Below are 20398 nucleotides of genomic sequence, written 5' to 3'. Positions count from 1 at the left end.
GAGGGAAAGCACTCCTCTTCCTCATCTGGATCCCTAGACCCCCGCACATCTGGATCACGTGCGTCCTCTCGTCACTCGAATTTTCTTTCTTCACAGGCTAGGAGCAAACTGCGAAGATGTGTTTGAAGAGACCCCAATGCGGTCGACAACCTTGGAAATTCTCACACATGGACACAAACGACGCAAGGTACGTGATGGTGTTGGGAGAGAAGTGGTGGAGCTGAGCACCGAAAAAGTTCAAGAAGCCCCAGAAAAAAGGATGCGTAGGAAGAGAAAAGCCACGGTCGACATGGGTAACAAGCAGGACACACTCATCCGACCGCGGCTAAGGCTCGGCCTCCCCTTCCGGCAATCTCGCGGCCCCGGCAACGATCAAACCGGAGGTGGCCAGCTCTTCGAGATCCCCTTGCCGAAGCGAAGATCGGATCCAATCGCACTGGATCCAACTCGGCGGCAGCACAGACCTCGACGACGATCCCCGATTTGTCTTCTTGCCTTTCGCCGCCCCCGTCGTCCTTTTCGCGCGCTCCAGCGTCGATGTCTTATCCTTCGCCATGGTGGCGGGTGGCGCGCTGGCAGGGCGGCGGCGTCGAGAGCGGAGGAAGATGTAGTGGGGAAGCGGAGAAAGAAGAAGGGGATTGAGGGCGCACAGTGCAGACGCCTCGGCCCCGATGCCTTTTAAGGACCCACTTCCGAGTGGCTGACGAGTGGGCCCGTGCAATCCTGTCAAATCCTGCAACAGTCACACGCCGGGTATGTGGCGAAAAAGGTGGCGCCGAAATCGAGGCGCCTCTGTCTATCCGTCCCGCTTACTACGGTGCGCTCCGCCTCGCGCGCTTCCCCAAATTTTCGAATCCCGTGAGATCCGGGATCGCAGTAACCAATCGCGCCGAAGATTTCGCATTGAAGCAACACTCGATGAGTAACATCATGATTACACTCGACAACTTCTGGATCGATCAAGGCAACTGAAACGAAGCCTAAGTTTCAGTGTAAGCCTCCAACCCAGCATGGATACTTGTGAAGCACGAGAGCCAAGGCTGGACCAACTTCAACCTTCTTTCCACTAGGTCCTCAATCCATTCGGGGGCTAATGATGATGCCGTGGATCTAGGGTAGGGTCATAGGCCTGACCTATACACCCCACCCAAGGTCACTACCCTAGAAGCAAAGACATTCAAAGAGCAGCAGAGGGTACCAATTGAGGTAGTCGAGTGGAATCCACTCGACCAATCATCTCACTCGGATACCCCTCACTCCTATATTCACTCGACTAAGACACAGTCACTCGACTATGCATAAGACCACTCGACCCACAAGAGACCAGGAGTCACTAAGGATGGCAACGGTCGGGCGTTCACTCCGTAGTCTTTAAGGTTATTAAATACACTTTATAACTGGTGTTACCAGTAACGCCCTGTCTTAATGTACATTGAACCCCTATAACGGAGGTGGGCTGTGGTCCTGGCGCACTCTATATAAGTCATCCCCTCCTCTGGGACAAGGGTTCGCACCCCCTGTAACACACATATCTATATTCCAGTCGACTACCTCATGGCACCGAGACGTATGGCTTTTACCTCCTCCGAGAGGGGGGCTTGCCTCCTCATTCGTACCCTCTATTCTTACTGTCAGACTTAGTACCACGATAACTGGACCGGCAGGGAGCTGGAGTGCGTCCTCGCGTCTTCTTCGACGGGGCGCCGGTGGCCTGGCAGGCATGAGATCGAGGCGGCGGGGCGAGCCGCCGGCAGTTTGGATGAGCTCGAGGCACCGACGGGGTTGGCGTGGGCCAGTTCTCCATGGCTTCATTGGGCAGGCTGATGGACACCACGATGCCCTCCATAATACTTGATCACGCCAGCGATTGGCCCCTCGCTACCCTTGGCCGCCCCGACATACACGGCCTTCGCCATGCTTCCTCCATAATACTTAACCTGGCGTGGCTCATTTCCGCGACAACGCAAATAGGGGCCGACCCCGGAGTATCATCACGTCCGCCACCAACAGCGAGTAGTCGTACGTCACGACCGAGTTGACCTTCTTCATCGGCTCCGGTGCATACCCCGGCCCGCCCACATAGAGCTCCCCAGCCATGGTCGCGCTGGGAGTAGCCTAACGTGTTCCCTTAGAAAAGCTCGCACGTCGCGAGATTTCACAATGAAGGACAGGCTCACCTCCTGGTCGACGCCATACCGGAGCGTCGCCGTGGGGCCTAGCCAGATGCACGCCCCAACCAGCTCGGGAACTCCTGCTCATGTGCGGCATGCGCTGCCTCAACCCCGTGACCCGAAGAAGGACGGCCCGCTCGGGATGTCGCCCGAGGGAGTCGACATCATCCTGCCCACCGCGCCCGCCGGCTCACTATTCGTCCGGTGCGAATATGACGGTTGCGTCGTCTGCCTCAGCATGAACGGTCGCTGCGCGTTGCGCTGGAAGAGTTCGAATCCAGGCGTCGAGGCGTTGCATTGGGTGGCAAGCACGCACGGCCTAGGCAACGCGCTGGCTGGCGACGGAGCCCGAACCCTTATTTATCGGAAGGCAGGCCACCAGAACCATCGTCGACCAGAAAAGCCGAGAAGAGAGGCGTAAACGATAACAACGACACCGATCAGAAACAACAGCGGGCTCTAGATTAAACAATTGAAACAGCACCGATCGAAAAACACCACGAGCATCCAGATCTCTCCGGGTAAAACGGCACCGAGGACACCTACGCACGACAGCACGTATCGATGAGGAGACACGTACAGCCCAAGGAAGCCCACGCACATATAGGCATCCACCGGAGAAATCTCAGGCGCCCAAGTCAACCGACAATCCTGGCCCATGCGCACTCATATTCGCTAACTGCACCAAGGAAATCGCTACTCACGTTAAGAAAAATTTGAACGAAAGTCTGCAGTCACCTCGCATTTGTACACGGTTAGAACCCAATTAAATACACGTTTCACCATCGAAGGAATTACCAGGTCGTTGTCAAACAAGTGGATTAACCTCAACGCGAAAACGTCCCCGGATATAGGGGTTTGGTGATGTAGAAGCTTGACGCCTTTTTCCCCAGAGAATATAAACAGCTTTTCATGGTAAGTAGTACTGCATCAAATTTGAAGTTTTAATTATTTTTCATGCTTGGATGACAGTTTCCTTAAAAATGAGACAAATAACATTATTATCGACAAAATTGACTCAAGAGCCAAAATGCCCCCCCCCCCCTTATGGTTAAGCATAATTTCCTTGGAGTTTTCTCTACTGGGTGTTTTCTGAAGGACCACAGTATTTAAATCTGCTGGCTTGTTTTAAACGAATTTCGTGTTTTAGCTGAGCATGTTTCATGCTAATCATTTGGGTTAGACATCACAAACTATGGGTACGTGATACTACTGTACTTCGTATACAGAGGTAATCTCCAAAAGGGTATTAATTGCTGACCGAATCGTTGCATGCACATTTTTTCCCAAGATATGAAAACAACAATACAAAGAAAATGACACCTCAGCGAATGGATCGGAACATTACTCTATAACGGTCGTGACATCTCCATGGAGCGCATGTTTATCATCAAAAGACTCGGTGCTTGCCTATAGAATACATACAAATTCCATGTATATTAATTCGATGCTAACCATTTCCGATGAAGCATGATCAATCCTTGAAACATCGTCCATATTGAACATTTGAAACAAGCTAGCAAATATAAAATAGAGAGGTCCTCTAGATAGCAGCCACCAGCGGAAATTCAAAGGAAAATATGCTTACCATGCGGACGACCGTGCATGCTCTTGGGTCAGTTGGTCAAATACGAATGTACTTCACCGGGTTTAATGGAAACTGTCATGTGAGCAGGGAAAAGCAATAAAATTCGTATATGTGGCTTGTGGCTCTTTTATCGTAGGTCATTTATTTTAGAGAAAAGGCATTGCGTCCGACTTTATAAATAAAGCCATTACGTAGGTCGTTTAGGGAGGGGATTCAGGGATCGCCGTGATCATATTCTCTCGTTCAAATTTAAAGATAGCCGATATAATTTGACTTGCCAATGATAAAGTTCAAGAAAATGTACTCGATAAGAAAACATCTGTAGGTCCATGAACCAAGAGCATACATAGATTTAACGGAGCAGCGATCCAACACTTCCAACTCCCATGATATCATATCGGTGTTGTCATTGAGGGTACTTTGGACCACTCCTCACGGAGCAAATCCCAAATGTCTAGCTATTAGTTATTGAGGTTATGCTTAAACATGGTGTTGATTCCGTTGTCCCGCAAAACCTCACCAACATAAATTTTAGGCTCATAGGCTAGGACAAGGAGGTTAGATGCATGAGGAGGATGTCCCGTCCCCATCCCACCCCCGGCCCCGTCCCCCACGCCCCATCGGGAATCGCGCCGGCGACGAGCCCCGGTGAAATTAATCGCCTCCCCACCCACCCCCCTCCCGATACGCCACCCACTAGCCCCTCCCCCTGCTCTTCTCCGTCCCTAGACCTGATCTCGTCAGGCGCTCATGGCGAGGAGGCTGCGGAAGCGAATTCGCGTACGGAGGTTGGGTCCGGCGACAAGGGTGGCGGAGCCAAGGGCGCTGCCGCCTCCAGCGGTGGCGCCGTTGGCCCTGATCGACCCGGATTCGCCGACGGCGCGCCGGGAGATGCGTCGTGTGGTGCCGGAGCGATTTTCCGACCGCGGCGAGTGGGGCGACATCCACCTTCAGGTAATCGAGCATGCGACCTTCGCGGAGAGGGCGCGCTTCGTCGGCGACGAGGGGGCGGGCGAGGTGGAGCTCCTGTTTTGGGCAATCCAGGAAGCCGAATCGGAGATTCCAGAGCAGGCGACTCGGTGGGCGTCCTTCCGGACAGCAAATCCATCGCGGCTCAACATCAGGCCGCCACGAGTGAACGCGCTGGCCAGCATCCCACCAGAGGAACTGCCGTCGGGGGTTCTACCTCCAGCTCGTCAGTAATCCCTCCTCGTCAGGCCCGTGTGCGGCGGCATGCCATTGAGCCTCCTCCTTCACTACAAGAAATATGTCAACTTGTGACCACCAATATTGGTCACTGAAAGGTCACAAATTTTCATTTACGACCTTTTTGTGACCAAAAACAGAAGGTCAAAAGCTGGGCGTCGTAAACTGACTATAGCGACCTTTCTTCTGGAATGGTCAAAGACGTTTACGACCAAAATATTCCTACTGTGGCGTTTTGGTCACTAGCAACCTCCCCCAGGCCACGTAGGCATCCAGCGTGGCATCCAGCGGGCAAGCTGATGTGGCACAAGATTCAGCCCGGTCCAATTCGATTTTCTACATGGGCCGAGCCCAACAATTCAGCCTATTTGTGTTTTTTTTTGTCTGTCAATTTTGGGTTGAATTCATGGGCCAAGCCCAACATTGCAGCCTTTTTATTTCCAGGGTGTGATCCTTTTTTAGACCATTTATTTTTTGGGTCGCATCTATTTCTCAATTGGGCCTCAGCCTTTTTACAGTCCATTTCCTTAATTTTTTGTTTTTTCCCTATGAATATTATTTGGAAAATGCCCATTTTAGATGCCAAATACTATTAGGCCCCACTTGTCAGGTTCTAATTAAAGACAAACCAGGCTTCAATTTCCACACAATTATTTCAGTCAGAACAGCAAAGAAATGAAAATTTTCAAACCACATGCCAATTTTGGCTAAGAGCACAATCTTTACATAATTCATTTCACCATCACCATTACATGTGATACTATCACAACATATAACTACTACAACTACACTCCTGACTTTTTCACTTTCACTTTTAGGCTGGAGCTTCTTAAGTGAGAGGAAACACCATTTCTCGATATGTTTATACACGCTGAACGAAGGCACCTACCAATAAATCAAAAGAGTTAGAAAAAAATAAAAATATATAGAAAGCAGCTAGGGACTAAATCATGAAGCATCTCTACATATTCATTTTCAGAATGAGACATGTCATATGATTGGAATTTGGTACCAGAAATGTCATCAAGAAATGCAAATAGATTTATGCACATAGTATCATGTTGTATCTCAGTTGTAAGAATACGAACAGATTCATGCACAAAAGCTTTTGATCAAGCAAACAGCTAATTTACTCAAGTATCAATGGCACGTATGCTGAAGAGCAATGGTATGAACAATAATATCATTAGTATTAGCTTTGATGTGCATTTGTTTGTCAATTGCAATTACACAAAACAGGATATAATGTTTCCTTGGTGCAGAACATACATGTTTGGCAAGGATAGAACTGGTCGACTACGAAATAAATAGGGAAACACAAACAAAGATGGCCCAGTAGGATACAAAGCAACTGGGCATTTTAACTGCTTAAAACCGGTTACGAGTTCGACAAGAAAAATATTAGCAGCGCCATTTCCTAATATAATCGGTGAACCACAATAGAGTGTAATTAATGGAGAGTGCTGGCTGTACTGAATGCAAAACATGCATGGTCGAATCGAAGATCCGCTGCAGCCACGACATCGATCAACCTTCATTCAGTTGAGAACAACCTTGTAAACTACTGAAATTAAAACATTCTGGAGCAGAAGCTTACTTGAAGGGCAAAGAACTCGGTGTTGAGGTTCTGGGAGTTCTACAGGATGTGCACCACTTGCAGCCACATCTCAGGGTTATTTTGCAGATCCCGTAGTATCAGATCAGTGGCACTCCTCTGAAACAAAGCAGCCCATTTTCAGTCAACATAAACCACAGCAGTGGTAACACAACAGCAACACTGCACACCCAGACCCATCTACGATAGCATGCAATCGGTTTCCAGGATGGAGAAGTAGAAACAATTGTTCAGAAAGGAAGCACATTTGACTAAAGTACCAACTTTCAGAGTTTGTATAGCATCATGAACAGGCAACTGTAAATCATATGTTACCACACTAGAATGCTATCTAGAAAGAAAGATACAAGGTAGGCGCCTATCATTTTGCACATACACACACTAACAGAAACGAAACAAGCAGATTGGAAGGCTTGCTGCACATCCTGTGCAGGGGCATCACCGTAAACATAATTGTAGACAAACTAGGGTGGTGCTATTCTGTAGCAAACAAAATTATTGGATCCATACAAAGTAAAGTAATTAGGCAGCCTTGAGGAACCCAAATCCATGGCTGCACAACCACCGCTGCACCTTGCTACTTCCCATCGCACGGTAATTCATCTCAATTTTGTGGTCTGCGTAATGAACAAACAATCAAGCATCAGCATCTCTATACACTCAGCAAGCAACAATAATAAAAGCAACAAGGCCAAGCACGGGAAGAAGCCAACAGTAGCTGCCCAGGCCGGCCCCTATAGCTGGGGTAGTGCACTGAATTCTGACCAATACAACAGTAATTTTGCACAAGCATGTATGAATTGAACAGACATAGATTATAACTAAACCTTTGCCAATACAGCAGCACTTCTTCACAAAGATATATGAAGTAAACTGAACACACATAGATCCTAACTGAACTCTTGCCAGTACAGCAACATTAAGTTCTGAAGATGAATAGTATAGACGATCTCTCTATTTCTTCACCAGTGCACATCAAGAGCATGGAACGGAGCTTACAATTGCGGATGCGGGCGGCCGGGTAACTGCGCGAGGAGCAGGTGCTCTTCTAGAGGTGGAAGCTGCGACGGCCGCAGCGGATGCAGAGCGTGTGGGAGAGAGGGCCTCTCTGGGAGGGAGGGGAGGATCTTGGCGCAGCGGCGGGGGCCGACTGGATCCAGTCGATGAGGTCGCAAGATCCGAGGCGGACCTTCTGCTGGTGGCGTCCATGGCCTTGGCTAGAGCTGCTATTCATTCCCTGTGAGACACAGAGGCCGCAAGGTGGCGGAGAGGGAAGGGAAAGGCAGAGGAGGAGGAGGAGGAGGAGGGGATGGGGACAAGACGAACCTCGCCAAGGACGTCAGGGAAGAGACGGCATCCGCGGCGGCGGCTAGGGTTAGCCGCGTGCTGGTGGGTGGGTCGCGCGAGGAGCACCAAATCCGGTCGATGGAGATGGTGCAGTGGCCAGAGGAGAGCCCGGTGGAACTGCTCGATCTAGATGGGGAGACGGTGCAGCGGGCAGAGGAGCTGCTCGATCCAGATAGGCGGCGGCGTCCCGGATCTCACGGGAGGAGGGGCTATGCGCCGCCCTGATCCTAGATCCGGCGGCCTCTAGCCTCGCCGCTGGCTGCTCTGGCTGGTGCCATGGGTGGAGGATCGGGGAGAGGGAGGTGGAGGTGGCGGCGGCAGGGAGGAATGGAGCTCTAGGGTTCGGGCAAGAGGGAGAGAGGCTGGATGAATGGATCGATGGATGGATGCTTTCTGCGGTGGGCTGGATGAATTGATCGATGGATGGATGTTTGCCACGTCACTGATCCATGCCACACCAGATTCCACCAATCATCATTCAGCTTGTGTAATTTTGTTTTTTCTTTTGTTTTTTTATATTTTGTACCCTCTTATTCTAGGTAAACATTCAACATATTACCCGCTTATATTTTTTAAAATGACCCAATATTTTGCACAAGTGTGTATCTTGGGACGACAAACAATGTTGATTTTAGGGGTTTTCGTTTTCTTTGCACAAAAAATCATTTTTTAATTTTTGGAGTGCCAATAATCAGGTTTTTTCTGAAGGATCTACCATATATTAGTTGCAAAATTAGACCAAATAATTTTTCTAAAATACTATGCCATATTTAATGCATAATTGACCAAATGATTGGGTGTCAAAAGATTCGAGCAACCTCTAGTGAAAAAGACAAATTTCCGCCGATTTAGTTGGAAGCGGGTCAAATTTGAACTGCGGCTGCCTCATAGTTTGCTATTTATTTTTCACACAAATCATTTTAGGTACAAAAGTATCTATTTAATCAGAGAAACACCAAAAGTTTTCCAATATTCAACCACTAGCTAGGAACGGTCAAGCCCGCCGTTTTGACCATATTTTGAAACGGGCATAAAAAATTCAAAAAAAATCAAAAAATTGGAAAACCTTCGCATTGTGTCATTATATGTGAACAAGTTTCCAGGAAAAATAATAAAATTGTAATATGGTAATTAATTTCAAAAAGTGTTCTCAGAAATGAGCTATCATCTCTCAAGATTCATGGCTTTCAAGGCAAATGATCAAACTTATGGCCACATTCGTGGCATAGTTTGTTCAAATGATCTCATATTGTGCACAAGGGTGCATATTGGAATGACAAACAATGTTGCCTAAGGAATTTTTCATTTTCTTTGGACGAAAAAACCATTTTTCATTTTTCGAGTGCCCGAAAGGAGGTTTTTTGTGAAGGAACTACCAATAATTGTTGCAAAATTGGACCAAATCATTTTTCTAAAATACTAGGACATATTTAATGCACAATTGACCAAATGGTTGGGTGTAAAAAGTTTTGATCCACCTCTCGTGAAAAAGACAAATTTCCGCCGATTTAGGTGGAAGCGGGTCAATTTTGAACTGCAGCTGCCTCATAGTTTGCTATTTATTTTTTCCAAAAATCATTTATAGGTACATAAGTACCTATTTAATCATAGAAACACCAAAAAAATTCCAAGATTCAACCACTAGCTAGGAACGGTCAAGCCCGCCGTTTTGACCGCATTTTGAAACGGGTATAAAAAATTCAAAAAAATCAAAAAATTGGAAACCTTCGCATTGTGTCATCATATGTGGCCAAGTTCCTAGGAAAAATAACAAACTTGTAATACGGTAATTATTTTAAAAAAGTGTTCCCAGAAATGAGCTATCAAGCGTGAAGATTCATGGCTTTCAAGCCAAATGATCAATCTTATGGCCACATTCATGGCATAGTTTGTTCAAATGATCTCATATTGTGCACAAGGGTGCATATTGGAATAGCAAACAATGTTGTCTAAGGAAGTTTTCATTTTCGTTGGACGAAAAAACCATTTTCCATTTTTCGAGTGCCCGAAAGGAGGTTTTTTTGTGAAGGAACTACCAAATAATTGTTGCAAAATTGGACCAAATCATTTTTATAAAATACTAGGACATATTTAATGCACAATTGACAAAATGGTTTGGTGTAAAAAAATTTGATCCACCTCTCGTGAAAAAGACAAATTTCTGCCGATTCAGCTGGAAGCGGGTCAAATTTGAACTGCAGCTGCCTCATAGTTTGCTATTTATTTTTTCCAAAAATCATTTCTAGTTACATAAGGACCTATTTAATCATAAATACATGGTTTGGTGGCGATACGTCGAGGTTTGGGCGGTGGCCGAGGGCCCCAACTCTAGAGCGCGTAAACTCGCATGCCCGCCGCGTGGTCACCGCGTGACCGTGGCGTTGCCATGTGTTCTGGGCGGCCTAGGCATGTCTAGTGGGTTGGGCACTCCCCAGGTTGGTGCTAGGAAGAAAATTACAATATAAGATTCTCACGAGGAGACCGATCGATGCTCAAACATGAATTAGCAGCCAAGTGTTTGATTAGCGGTATGGGAAATGTACATGGCTAATGGGTGTGAGTTTTGGCTGAGGATGATCAGTTACTAAGAAGACCGTTTTCACAAATTTTCAGCTCAAAAGGAGGAGCCTAGGTGGTACTTGCTTTGCAAACCACCACACTGGACATAAATACGAATGTTGAAGCTCGGCTCAAAATAATGAATGGATTGAGCTGGAATTTGGTGGAGGATGGTTATTTGGGCATAGGAAAGCACTGTAGAAAATGGATACTATTTGGACATGCCAAAGTGGTACTTCCTTCACAAACTGTTACTCTGAACAGAATAGGAAAATGAATATTTCTGAATTATTTTTGAACTAGGCAAGGAAGGTTTTCACATATTTGACGAAGATATGACCCAAAGAATTTATGAGATTTTTTTGGGAATTTTGGGAATGACAGAAATATAGGTTGCTTCACAACCTAGGGCTAAAACTGCCACATGGACATGACACATAGGCAAAACTGATGAGGTGGCGCCTAGTCATAGCAACCCACCACAATTTACAAGGCTATGACCATATATATTGGTCGTTAACAACTAGAAATAAGGCAGCGGACTAGCACTGTTAGCTTTATGACCATTTCATGTAAGGAAATTATGACCTTTCTGACCAAAATGGTCGCAATGGTTTCGGGTTTGGAGCCCCTCGAACAGCTTTTGACCAATTGGTCTCAAATGGTCATAAATCTATGACCAATTCTTCCAGGGTCACTGACAGAAGGTCATAAGTTGACATATTTCTTGCAGTGCTTGGTCATGTAACATTGAGGTAACCCCTATTCGTCTCAATCCGAATTTTCGATCCCGATTACTTGCATTTCGCAATAAGCTGCATAAAAATCGTTTGAGCATTGCCCCCATTGATGGGATTTCGGTTTCGGTTGAAGTTCGAGTGGTTACTGCTTCTGCAGTAGGGTCTGGTTCGGAGAGGTCGAGTGCCGCGTCTTGCTTGCCGGCAGCCAACAGTTTACGGGCCACCGCTGGCGGTGGGGATGCCACCCCCACCCATCAGCTTAATCCTGGTCCGTCCTTCCGTGGGCGTCTTGTCAAGGAGAAGACGGGTTTTAAAAAAGTGTGTTCGTTTTCTGACGAAGCCCTAGAAATAGAGGAACACTTCGACCAGCTTTGGCTCATCCCATCTCCTCCCCGTCACCACCCCCCTAGCCTACCCCATCCACCCCGCAAAACTGATACATCCACCGGATTCCTTTGTTGGATCCGGAAAGATCTCGTGGAGAACAGATCATTTCTAGCATCTGATTGCTTCCCCGCCACCCTTCGTGCCTTTGATCTCTGTCCTTTCGTCAAGCATGGTGCGAAGATGGCTGATCGCCGTGGTGCCAACCCTTCTGGTGTTGCCGGTCCAGCCAATGGTGTGATGCAGAAACCCACCCTGGGTGCTGGTGGATCTAAGCAGGCGAATTCGACTGGTAAGGATCCTATCCCTCCTCAAAGACCAACTAGATCTACTGGATCCACTGCTACCTCCTCCCAGGTGCAGTCGTCTCAGGTGAATCAGGTGGAAAAAGAGCAGCCGCTAGACCCCAGATACAAAGATATGGTATGTTTTAACTGTCGTGGCCCTGGGCACTACGTGGGCAACTGTGTTAGGCCTAAAGCTTGTTTTATCAGCCAACAATCCCACAATGTGAACAACTGCTCTGTTTGGACTAGGGTTCAACCCACTGCAGCTTTCTTTGGCAGTGGTGCTAGTGGTTTAGGTTTTTACCATGTTGAAGTTCCTGTGGCAAATGAATCCAAATGGATCAATTTCCAGAACTGTGGTGTGGTTAACATTACCAAAGGTGAGGTGGACAAAGATAAACTGATGAACCTTCTGACTGCTACCTTTTGTAAAACAAGGGCTTGGCCTTGGCAGATTAGGAAGTTATCAGACAAGGAGTTCTTAGTTAGATTCCCTCCATGGAAGAAAGTAGAGGATTCAATTGAACTGCATGGTTTTAGTTTACCCCAAGATGTTTCTGTTAACATGACTGAATGGGCTGGGTCTTGTGACCCTTTTGGTGAGCTTACTAAGGCATACATGCTTTGAGGGGATTCCTCCCATGTGGTGCTCTTGGAAAGTGTTTACACAAATTGCATCAATGTTTGGAGTTCTCACTGATGTGGATTGGAATGGTATGTTCAGGACATTTTATGAGAATGTCAGGATTAAGATTGCTTGTAGAGACCCTAAGAAAATTCCTTTTGAGAGGTTAATTGAGATGAAGAAGAAGCTATTCTTGCTTGGCTTCACTTTGGAATGCTTTGAGCAGGTGGGAGGGAGAAATTCTGTGGTAGAAATTGAAGGTGAAAATGAAGATGATGACCTTGAGAAAGATAATGGTAATCAAGGACCAAATCACCTATCCAAGAACAATGATGATGATGAGCTCATTGATGATGATACTGCTATTGATGATCTTGATAAGGCAAACTTCAAACCCCAGGGTGGTAGTTCTTCTGCTGAAATAAGAGTGTGCAACTCACTAGCTGACTGCCAGGGGGATGATCAGGAGAACTTCATTGTGGAGTGTCTTTTAAATAACAAAAATGTGGTTGAGAATGAGGTAAATGAGGAGATGTGCTCCATGAATGAGGGTGCCCTGCTTAATAAAAGTGACGGAGTCTGCACTCTTGAAAAATCTCGGCCTAAAAAAGATGATGATGTTAACCAAAGTGACAGTGTGAGCTACTGTCTGAACCTTTTAAACTCAATGGACATGTCTGTGTCTGATGATGATGAATGTACTGAAGAGGTGGATGTGAGGGTTCTCTCCCCTGGGACAGTTCAAAAAATGCAAGTATGTGGTATAAAGCGTTCACTCCTGGAGATTTTGGACCAAGCTAGATCTGATGCAAACAAGGAAGACAAGAACTTAAAGTGGGGCCCTGTTAGAGCCCAAAAATATGACACTAGGTTGCATTGTAATGTGGACATAATTAAAAAAGCTGCCCAGTATAAGATGAAGAAGAACCTGGAGATTCCTCCAACTTTCAAAGGTAGATCTTTCCCTACCAATGATTCTTTTCTCCTTGCTAGTCAAGCTGTGCAGGTAGGTCTTTCCATAGGAAATAATAATGATAATATGTTTGACATTATAGAAGAACTAAAAGTTCAAGAACAAAAGAAATGCATTGCTTTTGCTAATGATGAACCTGAAGTAGCTTTACCTGATAATATTGATCTGACTCAAGAAGATTTAGTTAGGACTCCTGCTAGTGATTCTTCCGTGGCATCAGTTGGCACTGCTGATGATGTAGATCAATCCCCTGCTTTCCTCACTAAAGTTAAGCCTTGTGGCTTGTCCCACCCTTTTAGAATACCCTGATGGTAGGTCTTATCTGGAATATTAGAGGGTTAAGTAAGCCTGGTAAAAGTTAAGCCAGGTAAAGTTCAGTGCCTTTGTGATGTGATTGCTAAAGCTAATCCTGATTTTATTGGTTTTCAAGAGACAAATAAAGAAATTATTTCTGAGGGTTTCCTTAGAGCCTTGGATGGGAAAAAGTTGTTTAGCTGGCATTTTCTTCCAGCTATAGGGACTCCTGGGGGTATTTTAGTTGGCCTGAAACATGACTTATTTGAGGTGATTGGGTTTACCAATAATAGATTTTTTGTTAGGGCTACTGTTAAAAACAAATGTGATGGTTTCTTATGGCATTTAGTCATAGTTTATGGTTCTGCCTACCCTGAGTTCAAAGTAGATTTTCTCTCTGAGTTGCATGACATCTGTGATTCTAGCACTTATCCTATTTTGATTTGTAGTGATTTCAACCTGGTGAGAGAGAGTAAAGAGAAGAGCAATGGCCTTGTTGATCAACAAAGTTCTTTGTTGTTCAATGATTGGATTAATAGATGGGGTCTTATGGAAATTTCTATTTCCAACAGGAGATTTACTTGGTCTAATAATCAGGAGGACACAATTTTTGCTGTCCTTGATAGGGTTTTTTCTTCCATAGATTGGGATATTCATTTCCCTATGTCTTCTCTGGTTGCCCTACCCAGGACTGGCAATGATCATACCCCCCTGGTGTTAGATACTGGGGGGAGGAGACACTATGGGGCTAAGATGTTCAGATTTGAAAAATGGTGGCTCTCCCAACCTGACTTCAATTAGGTTGTGAAAACTGTTTGGAGATCAGTCTCATCTAATATTTCTTCGGTGGATAATTGGATGGTTAAGTCTAGGGTTCTCAGGAAAAAAAATCAAAGGGTGGAGTGCCAATATTGAAGTTGCTCTTAAGAATAGGAAAAAAGCCATCCTGATGGAGCTTGACAGGCTGGATGTATCTTCTGAGACACAAAACCTCTCCCCTAGTGATTTTGCTATATTAGGAGATCTTAAAAGAGAACTGGAGGATATTCGGAAAAAAGAAGAAACTGCTTTGTGGCAGAGATCTAGAGATAGAAAGATCTTGGAAGGTGATAGGAACAATGCATATTTCTAATTCTTGGCAAACCATAGACACAGAAAAAAACCATCTTGCAGAACTGGATGGCCCCAATGGGGTAGTGACTTCTACTGCTGACATGCTTAAAGTGGCTACTGACTTTTATAAGAAACTTTTTGCTTTTGAGACTAAACCTGATATACATCTTGAAGCTGACTTTTGGGAAGAGGATGAGAAGGTTTCTGAACTTGATAGAGTGAACTTAGAAAAACCTTTCTCTGAAGATGAAATTAAGCAAGCTATCAAGAGTTCTTATGCTTGGGCTCCTGGCCCTGATGGTCTATCTTTTTTATTTTACCAAACTTTTTGGGATATCATCAAGGAGGACTTCATGTGGATGGTCAGGGATTTTGAATCTGGTACTCTAGATATTTCCAGACTTAATTTTTCTTTGATTACTGTTATTCCAAAAACTCCTTTACTAGAGAGATGAAATTTTTTAGGCCTATTAGCCTAAGTAAATGTGTTGTTAAGATATTCTCTAAAGCCATGACTTCTAGAGTTTCTCCTTTGTGTGATAAACTTATTTCATCTAACCAGACTGCCTTCATTAAGGGGAGGTTCATTTTGGAAAGTGTTGTGATGGCTCATGAAGTGATTCATGAGGTTCACATGTCTGGGGGGAGTGGGCTTATTCTTAAGTTGGATTATGAGAAAGCTTATGATAGGGTTAATTGGGATTTTATTAAAGAGATGCTCCTTTCTAGGGGCTTTGTGACTAAGTGGGTTAGTTGGGTCTTTAGTACCCTGCATCAAGGGACTTTTCAGGTCAGGATCAATGAGACTAATGGACCATATTTTGTGGCTGGGAAGGGGCTAAAGCAGAGTGATCCTCACTCTCCTTTGGTTGTAGATGTGTTTACTAAAATGTTGTCCAAAGCTGCCAGAGCTGACTTAATTGGTGGCCTCCTGCCCCAGGTGATTCCTGGGGGTGTCATCATCTTGCAATATGTTGATGACACTATCCTTTTTTTGCAAGATTCTATGGCTTATGCCAAGAACCTGAAATGGACCTTGACTTGTTTTGAAAGCCTTTATGGTACGAAAATTAACTTTAACAAAAGTGACCTTCATACCATCAATGTTCCTTTGGAAATGTCCAACAATTTTGCCCAAATTTTCTGCTGTCAGTTTGGAGATTTTCCATTTAAATATCTTGGAGTTCCTCTTCATTATAAAAAACTCATAAGGGAGGACATCCATCATATTATTGATAGGATTATCTAAAATATTGCTGGCTGGCTGGGTAAACATCTTTCCTACAGAGGCAAACTGATTTTGCTTACTACTTGCATAGCCAGTATTTCTGCTTATCTGATGTCTGTTATGAAATTCCCTAAGTGGGCCATTGAAGCCATTACCTCACAGATGTCTCATTTTTTTGGGGCAATATGGGTAAAAATCATAAATACCATATGGCTAGATGGGGTTTGATTAGTCAGAAAAAAGATTTTGGGGGTCTAGGGGTTCCTAACCTTAGATAGTACAACATGGCCCTCCTTGCCTCATGGTGGAGGAGATTATATGATGGTAGAGATAGTGATTGGAAGAAAATCATTAACTTCAAATATGCTACTGATAAACCCAATCTCTACTGGGGGAAACCTGGGTTAGGCTCTCCTTTTTGGAAAAGCCTAACCTGGGCTCTGGAAGGTGCCAAAACTTTTAGTAGTTGGATTCCTGGAAATGGTGTAAACATTGCCTTCTGGCATGATAGCTGGATTGGGGGATACTCACTTAAAACCATATTTTGGGAGTTGTTTGACATCTGTCAACAACAAGATGCCACTATTGCCCAGGTTTGGGATGGCAATACTCTACAACTGACTCTCAGGAGGTGTGTAGATGATAGCATTATGGTAAAATGGTATGAGTTGTGTGAGATAGTTAGCACTTTTACTCATGGATCTGTTCCAGACTCGGCTAGATAGAATCTTGAACCCTCTGGGGTCCATACAGTTAAATCCTTTTACAAAATGATTAACTTTGGTGGGATATCTTCTGATATCAAAGATGCCATCTGGAAAATCAAAGTTCCACCTAATATCCATGTATTTCTCTGGCTAGCATACAACAACAAATGCTTGACTAGGGATAACCTAGCCAAGAGGAGACATGTGGAAGATGCTACCTGTGTTTTCTATGGGGAAAACGAATCGATTAATCATCCATTTTTTGAATGTGTGGTAGCCAGTCATATTTGGAATGTAATTGCTGAGGGATGGTTATCCCTATTCCATCTTCCTTTTTGTCTTTGTCTACTTTGTGGAAAGTAAAAAAGAAAAATGAAGCTATCAATACTGTCACTTCTGCTACCTTGTGGGGCTTATGGCTTTTGCGCAATGAATTTGTGTTTCAGGGACGGAAATGGTGAAACATTTGCTGCATCATGGACCTGGTGGGAGGGCTGATGAGACAGTGGAAGATTTTGTGCTCCGACGCCCAAGGTGCGCTTCTTCTCCGGTGCTTAAGGCTTTTTGGCTAGCGAAGAGGGGAACTGCTTAGAATAGCTTGGGAGATATGAAGTTATCTGAACTACATGAAACTTAATCCTCTGTTTTAGTGCTTCAGGCGTTGGCCGTGATCATCCTTTCTGCCTTGTAATAGGGGTAGTTTCGTTTTATCCTTCTGTGATAGCTACTTTGGTTGTTGTCGAGTGTTGTACATTGTCCTGGACGTGGTGGTGTTGCCTTTGCTTTTTAATAAAAGTTGGGGCGGGGGGGGGGGGGGGGAACCCCTATCTTTCAAAAAAAGGAGGTTATGGTATTCATCTTAGAGGGGCGTTGTACCAAGCCATTTGATGAACCGGAACAAAGTAACGCACCTGTTGCCCCCGCAAATTTTAGCTTCTAAATCAGAAATCTCCTTGACTATCTAAATCCAGTTACAAATCTAAGATCCACTATGATAAGTTTAGAAGAAGGAAGTATTTGTTATTTTTATTTTATTTTTGCTTATAAGATCCTCATCCACAGCACCGTGGGATTCTCATAACGCTTCCAACATCATTTCGTGAGAATCACTCTATTCATCTATTTCGAATTGAGCACCCCCAATCCCTCCCTGATCCTTACAGTGTGAAGGCCTTTTTTTTGCGAGAAATTTTTTGATCTATTCATCAACTGTCAAAGTAGTACAAAGAACACTGGAAGTAAAATTTACATCCAGGTTCGTAGACCACGTAGCGACTACTACAAGCACTGGAGCGAGCCGAAGGCGCGCCACCGTCATCGCCCCTCCCTCGTCGGAGCCGGACAAACATTGTTGTAGTAGACAACCGGGAAGTCATCGTGCTAAGGCCTCATAGGACCAGCGCACCAGAACAACAACTGTCGCCGATGAAGAGAAGCATACACCGGAAGGATCCAACCTGTAGACACAGACGTAGACGAATGAAAACCGGATCCGGTCGGATCCACCGAAGACAAATGCCGACCGGATCCCACGAGATCCGCCGGAGATAAACCTCCACACGCCTTCCGACGATGCTTGAAACATCACCGGAACGGGGGCTAGGCGGGAAGGACCTTATTCCATCTTCAAGAAGCCGCCGTCGCCTCATCTTCTTGAGCATGGCACAAACCATTAACAAAACTCAGAAAAGCATCTAAATACGGAGCCCTCCCGCCGGCAAGGGCCGGCATCCACCGTGCCTCCATGATCCAAGGACCATAGAAGATGAGGCGGACCGGTGGCACCGGCGAGAGGCAAGGAAACCCTAGATGGGAGTTCGCACGTGGGCAGGAGCGAAGGGTTAGTGTGAAGATCTTTTCATCTAACTATATGGTATTCTTGTCGAGTTTTGCTTTGATACACCCCCTAAAAATTTGCATGAATCTTAAAGCTACTTAAAAAGGCTATCAAGATATTAGCCTGCAGACTAGACGTATTTAATAGCTTGATTTGGTACAAAACACTATAATATCTATTTGATATTAAAGGAATACCTTCTAATCTTCACTTTTATTTTGCATCAAAATTCGCAAACTTCTCGGGTGTACCGAAGCAAAGTTCATTTCTGTGTCATCGCATTCCCTTCCCAAAAGAACCTGGCTCTGACTTTGTCATATTGATTTTGGGTTCGCGTCCCCACCAAGACCATTTGTGTTTCAGTGATGTTACGACGTATATACATGGATATGTATTTCCTTCGAACAACCCTTGATAAAGGATGAAAATCCATCTACCAAAGAGAGTATACATGTCCACAATTTGTCAAAAAAATGTTCCCAAAAAGGTTTCTAAATGTTTCATGTTAAGCAAACTCTCGGCTACTCTAAGCTAGCTCTACAAAATTCAATATTTTCGCTAGGAGAAACCATCGCCCGTTGCATGCATCATGCATCCATCACAAGGAACGGTTCATGAGGCCACGCACAACGACCAAGCCCAACACGAGCAGTTGGTCCACCTTTGGTCCCACCGTCAGGGTCAGCACGTCCTCCCCGAGCACCACACCCGCCGCCGTCTGCTTCCGCGCCACCTCCGCCACGACTGTGCCGTCCACGTCGCGGATTCTGTTCTCCGCTTTGCGCGCGCAGCATCCTTCTATCGTGTAGCACGTCCCCGAGCCGCCGTGCATCACCACGGCGGCCCCGCCCTTCTCGGCCCGGCGCACGCTGAACCAAGGAGTCGCCTCCTCGTCCTGGCCTCCGTCTTGGGCGCAGCGGGAGACCTCCCACCTCCTGAACATGCCGAAGCCCTTGCGCCTGATCCTGATGAGGGCGTTGCCGGCGCGGTCCATGAAGAGAACCTCGCGGCCGCCCCTGCAGCCGTAGTTGTCGACGCGGAAGGCGACGGCGCCGTCGGGGCCATACACCGCGCAGCCGTTGCCGTTGAAGACCAGCGACTTCATCCACACCGTGTAAGCCTGCGAGCTCTGTTGGTTTCCGTAGGAAGAGCTGGAGCAGGGAGAGGAAGGATGGGGCTGGATCTTGGCCATCGACGAGAGATGGAAGAAGAAGATTGCTCTGCTCTGCTCGGCTGCTGTTGCGATGATTGGGATGGCGGATGCAGTGGCTGGTTCCATCTATTTATAGATGCTTGAACTACTTTGTTCGTTATTCCGTGTCAGGTCTCTGGACTGGAAATTAGTTAATGGCAGTATTGTGCGCGTCACGCGTTAGGATAGAATAGTGCTGCACCAAAGTTGTTTATGCTCCACCTACTACTTATGTACTACTCCTAGTCAACATCCGATTAGCATCACGTTTTGCTAGTGCTTGTATGGTAGTTTCTTCCATTTTATTTTATTTTCTTTTGCAGAACATCGATCCAATGCATGCGGTTGAAACCGGGAACTAATTAAACCCCGATCCAAGGCAATAATGCAAAACATGCGAAACGATCAAACGAACTACGGTCTAAGGATCCTTCTATTTGAAACTCTTGACAGAGAATAAGTTGTTCTGTTTAGCGAGCATAAAGAAAGTAGGCACGTATGCTTAAGTAAGGATACGTATTTACAGCTAATC

The 20398-nt window shown here is 45.6% G+C and overlaps 1 protein-coding gene across 1 annotated transcript; it reads right to left on the bottom strand.

The window, feature by feature from the left end:
- Nucleotides 1-19135: 19135 nt before the first annotated feature.
- LOC123066314 (protein LURP-one-related 11) lies at nt 19136-19923 on the bottom strand. Its single transcript, XM_044489421.1, has one exon. It carries the CDS (start codon nt 19864-19866, stop codon nt 19273-19275), a length of 594 nt encoding a protein of 197 aa, XP_044345356.1. The 5' UTR covers nt 19867-19923; the 3' UTR covers nt 19136-19272.
- Nucleotides 19924-20398: the final 475 nt, after the last annotated feature.

The sequence above is a fragment of the Triticum aestivum genome, chromosome 3B (genome assembly GCF_018294505.1).
Source record: "Triticum aestivum cultivar Chinese Spring chromosome 3B, IWGSC CS RefSeq v2.1, whole genome shotgun sequence".
NCBI classification, from domain to species: Eukaryota; Viridiplantae; Streptophyta; class Magnoliopsida; order Poales; family Poaceae; genus Triticum; species Triticum aestivum.
Note: the sequence above shows the minus strand (reverse complement) of the source record. Positions and strands in the feature narration are given on the sequence as shown.

What these genes read in the sequence shown, in the direction of transcription:
- LOC123066314 (XM_044489421.1), bottom strand. Translation starts at nt 19,866, where the DNA reads ATGGCCAAGATCCAGCCCCATCCTTCCTCTCCCTGCTCCAGCTCTTCC.